Source organism: Lipophrys pholis (assembly GCF_963383615.2).
Source record: "Lipophrys pholis genome assembly, chromosome: 7".
Lineage (NCBI taxonomy): Eukaryota > Metazoa > Chordata > Actinopteri > Blenniiformes > Blenniidae > Lipophrys > Lipophrys pholis.
This window is the reverse complement of record NC_137638.1, coordinates 10445938-10451937: the sequence shown is the minus strand read 5'-3', so window position 1 is coordinate 10451937 and position 6000 is coordinate 10445938. Positions and strand designations below refer to the sequence as shown.

General features: G+C 40.4%; 1 protein-coding gene across 1 annotated transcript in view; it reads left to right on the top strand.

The window, feature by feature from the left end:
- Window positions 1-203: 203 nt before the first annotated feature.
- tmem8b (transmembrane protein 8B) overlaps window positions 204-6000 on the top strand; it is a 33168-nt gene continuing 27371 nt past the window's right edge. The window contains exons 1-2 of the mRNA XM_080467222.1: window positions 204-466; window positions 5260-5642. Coding sequence (XP_080323348.1) covers window positions 5310-5642 — 333 coding nt within the window. The 5' untranslated portion in view covers window positions 204-466; window positions 5260-5309. The remainder of the gene's footprint in view (window positions 467-5259; window positions 5643-6000) is intronic.

Sequence of the window (6000 nt, the reverse complement as noted above, 5' to 3'; positions counted from 1 at the left end):
CAAATCAAACTGACAGTATATATAGTTATTGCGAAAGTTTATCTCCCCAGAAACAACTTAATATCCAATAAAATGATTTATTTGACTTTTCAGCAGGTTGTAATCCAATTAACCCTTGAAAGGTTCACACTAAAGTGTGCTTCCTTTTGCTGTATGGTACAGTGCCTGAAACTATGTGTCTCTGTGTGCCTGTGCAGAGTCTTCATTCCCAATTATATATCGAAGGTGAAGGTTCAGCTGGTAAACTGCAGCACCAAGAACAAGAGCAGTGACAGTTGTCCCGTGTTGCTGAAGATAAGAGCGCGGGCCCCGCCGGTGCACAACTCGAGTGCCCTCGACTGCAGGGAGTGGAACCCGTGTGAATTAGTCACACTCGTACCGGCCTGGGAGCAGTGGTACTACATCCTGGTGGAGAGATATCTCAGTAACTCTGACGTCTACTTCCGCATCGGGGTGCAGGTCACAGGTGAGTGCTCAACGGGATGAAAGGGATTCAATCGCTGCGTGAGATTGTGCCTCAATTTAATCCATACGATCAAGCAAATACACCATGTTTTTGTGAATGAAAAATATGGACACAATAGATGAATACATTGTTATTGTTGGACATTATATATGAGGATTTTTAGTTTAAAGTTTAAACCACCCTACAACCCTCCCACCTACCCACTCCCACCTACCCCTGTTTTTTCCCAGATTGAAATGGTCCATACCTCCATGAGCTCCCCCGGTATTACTGAATATAGATTTTAGTTTCAGGATTCACAGATTAAAGTTCCACATTTTGGTTGCTGCTGTTGAAATTTAACTAACTATTACACAACAGCGAGTTCAAACAGAAGAATCTGAATAGACAAGACATATTTTCTTGATGCTCATATAGCAGCACAGGGACACTTGACAGCTGTATCCCTGCACCTCACAACTGTTTCTGATGTCACTTATGGCAAAAGGGTTTTATATTCTGGTTGTACATATAATAGAATTTCACGAGCCAAAGGAGTTAAACCTACTGTGGGATACAAATACAGTAACAGTACAGTTAGAGGAAAAAAAAAACATGCTGGCAAAAATGATTTGAAAAAAACACCAACAATATTACTTTTATTTTTATTGCTGTTGACCAATAAAAAGCCTATAAACTGTATAAAAGCAATATAACACTGGCGCTTGTGCAGTTGTACTGGATATCAGACACCTGTAATTATCTTTGGCACCAGGCTGCACGGTGACTTGCTGCCATTATAACATTAGACTGACTACATGTAACGACATGAACAGCCCCTGAATTTATTAGTCACACTGAATATCAATAAACACACTATTGATTCTGTTTAAAATAACAATAATACCTCATACAATACTGAGAAATGAATTCACTTGCGGAGTAGTTACTGCTGAAGTCAACATGTTACCATAAATTAGATATTTAACTCAATATGGCTGAGGGTAGGCGTCATCACATTTACCGTATTTTAATCAACATTCAATACAAGCCATTGCAGACCACGGAAACAAACAAACAAGCGCCAAATCACAGAACATACTTTGTTTTTTGTCACACATTCTCTATGTTTGGACTCTTTATGTCCAAACAGCTTTGTCTCGTTTTCACTGTTAACCAGACTGTAAAATCACTCAAGGAAATGATTCCACACTTATGTGATTTAAAATCTTATGTTACATGTTTATAGGCATATCATCCTTATCCCAATCTTTTTCTTTACTTAAATAAGAGCTGGAAAAATAAGCAAGGGAGTTTAGAAATTTTAGAAATAGATGAAGTGCTATTTCGTGCTGCCAAACTAAAAACAAACTCCCCAGACAGAATATTCTCCACCATATATTCTTTTTTATCAAAATAAAATTAAGATATTTTACCACATTAGTGGTCTTGCTTCCTGTCTCAATTTCACGATTACTAGCAATGTTTTATTTCTTTAGTTTATTCCCACCCGGGTTTTTCATACTGTGAGGTGCAAACTGTTTTGTAAATGAGAGCATTTTCCCAATTTCGCGGGTTAAGCCAAATTATTTACCAATTTATTAAATGCAATGTGTTGGATTTTGTTATTTCTCTGTGTACTTTGTGCATAAATTATAGTTGTGTTTATTACCTCAATCTGTGAGCTGTCTGCTCTCAGCACTTTTTATAATTTGTCCTCCGACTGCTTTGGATCATTTAAGATGATACCAGGGAGGTTTCTGAAAATCGGAGAAGTCATAAATTAGGCCGCACAAAAGCTTGGAGTAGATCTATGTAATGTATCACCTCTTAAATCAAAAGATGGCAGCTTCCAATTTGCACAGGTGCTCAAAAAAAAAAAAAAAAAAAAAAAAAAAGGATTCATAGGTGTTCTTGTTACATGGAAGCAAAGAAAAGAAACACCACGTGTCTTATGAAGCGTATCGAAAAGTCTTGTGCAGAAATTGGTTCCTTTGGACATGTGCTTCGATGGGAAAGGAGAAGCCAGGCACAGTCGGACTATTTAAAGGCTTGTTGAAGAAAAGACTAGAGCCCAAAAGGAGGTGATTCATATGGGAATGCTAAGAGGCCGGCGAAACCACGCTTAAGTGCTGCATGCTGTTTTTGGGCTGCGGAGAGTCGAAATATCTTTCGTGCTCACTCGACGGGGATGGCTCACAAATCTGTGGGAAGTCCAGTCCAGTGCAGCGACCCCCTCTCTCCACTCCACACTGTATAGTGCACTTTGTCGCCATGGCAACGCAGACACTAATTATTCACACTCTGTCTCTCCTCCATCCGGGCAGGCAGATCTTACTTGACCTTTTGTGGATTTAAATTGAAGGAACACCTCAGGTTCAGGGAGAGGACCATCTGGAGTCCCTCACCTTCTCGCACGTTCCTGCTCTTTGCTGTTGTTATCAAGCCGCCTCTCGAATATGTGCCTTTGTTTTGAATTCCGTCCAATTTAGAAGTATCACGGTTGTGGCTAGACAGAGTGTGGTAAATCTAGGTTGCACTTCATTATTTATATTTGTTGTCAAACCAGCAGCTTCTCCAAAGATGTTTGACACTCAGGAGATGATCACTGAACAGCAAGGGTTCCAAACATGCAGCCCACGGACAAAAGCTGGCCCACCGAGTGCAATAATAACAAAGAGAAAGCTACGATTTTAAAAAGTTTTTCAGTATAAAGTGAAAGTTAACACCAATTAGCGTGAGGGTGAATGTGTACAACGTGTAAACACTGCAGAAATCCTGCAGTTGGGATTCCAGAGTAGTTCAGTTCAGCTTTTATTTGTGTCTCCGTAGGGCAATTAGTGTTGCAGCCAAGTATAACACATAAAGAGCACGCATACGTTGACACGGCACACCAAAACATACATGGGATACAACATTTAAAAATCCAAGAGGGGGGGATAATGCAGTGTGATGAAACATCAGCACCAGCAAATAAATAGAATAGTAAAAAGAAACTAAAATAAGTCAGCTCCAACAGTCTGTCGGCTCTCAAAGGAAAGATCAGTAAAGAGCTATAATAATAATCCTACACTGTACTGAATTCAAAAGAGAAATGGCTTTAGGGATGAAGGAGTGTTTGTACCTGTTACCCCTCACCTGAGAAAGTCTGAGCCGAAAGGAAGAAGGTAAAAACTGGAACTCGGCATGGAAGGAATGGGAGCTGCCGGAAAGGATGGAATTAACCTTCCTGATTACACTTTATTTTATGTGTGTCCGTGTGATTATATTCATACTTTTGGTTTTTTTGCGCTCCATTGGCTGGTTGTTTGATCCCCTTCAGCTTGACTAGTTTGAACAAAGGGGGCTAAATTGAATTTATTGACAGGTGCTGGTTAAAGTTACAGTGAGCCTCTGCAATCAATAGGGCTATCATATTTATTAAGGTCATGTACTAAAATGGGGAGTTTTAATTAGACGTAATACTCCTCCACCACCACACCTCCCACCCAGTCATCATAAACATGCCTCCTTTTGCTTTTATCATAATTCACACAATGAATACAACTAAAGGAAACACTTTGAGTTGTCTGTATTTATAGATTATTGGGGTATCACTGGTTTATCATGGTTTGTTCTTTTCTTATTGAAATGCCAGGATTTATTTAAATTTTTTTTAACTTTTATGCAGATTTATAAAGCTTGTCAGGACTGAATGAGAGAACACCAAATACCAAATACAGTAATTTAAAAAAGTCTAAACTGCCTTCAGAATGCAGACCTTACACCTCTGTTCTCTAACAGATTTAAGGGACTCATAACACACCCATGTTACAGAAACTATACCTGTGAATGCATTTACATTAACATTTCTGTCACTTTAACTATATTACATTTTTAACATCAATTCAGATTCATTGTCTGTTTTCCATTTTTTTTAATCTTCTCAGTTTGTCTTTTGCCATAAATAGTCATGTTTGCAATCCATCCAGACACGCTGATGAAATATAACCTAAATTGATATTGAAAAGTCTCAACAACAATAAATAAATAGAATGATGAATAGAAAATCATATAAAATCATGTCCTGAGATGGTAAAAGAGAGAAGCTAATTCTTTGGATTATAAATGCTATGAATCACTATATTTACACTGCCCCTCCTCCCGCAGCCACCCACACACATATTTGCTAACATGAGGACTATTTATGCAGAACTCGGCTGGTTCTAAACCAATTTTACCCACCAAAAATTACTTTTGTCTTAAGCCTGCAGTTTTTTGGGGTTTGGGTATTTTTAGGAGTGCCTCTGCAGTTTGAATGGACATCAAACTACTTCAAACCCTTTCAGAGACAACACTATGCAAACAAGGCTGAGCGAGAAAAGCCTTTGAAACCCTTTCCCCTCAGGGATTGGCGGTATTTGATAGTACTTTGCCAGTTGCCATCAATGGCCATTTTGCAGGGAGTTGCTTTGTGTTGAGTGAAAGCATACCGTTTGCAATTACAGTGAATCTTTGTCTCATTAAAAAGCAGCGTATGGTGCCGAACCTTGCTGTGTACGTTATGTAAGCCTGCCGACGGGGATCATTTCAAACATCTGCCAAATACTGGGTTGTTTAACATGTATTATAGCAACATGTAAAATAACTGACTTGGGTATTACCAGTTTGTTTGTGGTGATTTGTCGTGTGTGCGTAGATTTCACAAGATATTGCAAGATGCAATATAGAAAAACAGCCTGAAGCCAGCGTGCATTCACCAAGATCTTTGACTCCTGCATGAATTTCCTCGATTGATTTTCTCTGTAAATCAGATTCTTTTCATTCCTTAACAGATTGTTCCAAGCCCAGTTTGTCAAAGGACCAAGCACAGCCCAGCTCCTCCATGAACATGCCCCAGTCCTTCGGCACGGCGATGGGTTTTTCCTTGTCCGAGACGCTCCTGATGGCGTCCCTGCCCAGCCTGTCCCAAAACACCAGTCACCTGCACACCTCAGAGGACAGCATCATCTATCTCGCCCCCACCGCAGACCCAAACAAGTGCTGGCCCATCCGCCCGACGCTGCGCAACGAGCTCGACACCTTCTCCGTGCACTTCTACGTCTTCTTCGGTCCGAATATATCGATTCCTCCGGACCGAGCTGCAGTGTTCGGCATCAATCTGATGCCGGTCTTAGACAGTGGAGGCGTCCTCAACATGGAGCTCAAACTCAACATTGTGAGTCCCGCAGCTCATACATCTGCTGCATGTTTAATGCATATGTAGGATGAGTAGTAGCGCAGAATATAAGGGATGAGCCATTGTTGTAGATGTACCAAAATGACCAACACAACCACGTTGGCTGACTTGTGAGACGAATGCTGGTTAGAGAACTGGGCGCCATCCTACAGCAGTGTGTGCGTGTGTGTGTGTGTGTGTGTGTGTGTATAAGGAGACAACTGCCAGGCTGTGTATGTCTTTTTTCCACACACTGCTGAGGCGTCTGTCTGTGAAATAAATATATTGTTAAATGGCCAATATGTCTCGCAAATAGTAGCAGATAACAGAATAGGCTGTTTGCCATTGTCAGAAAATA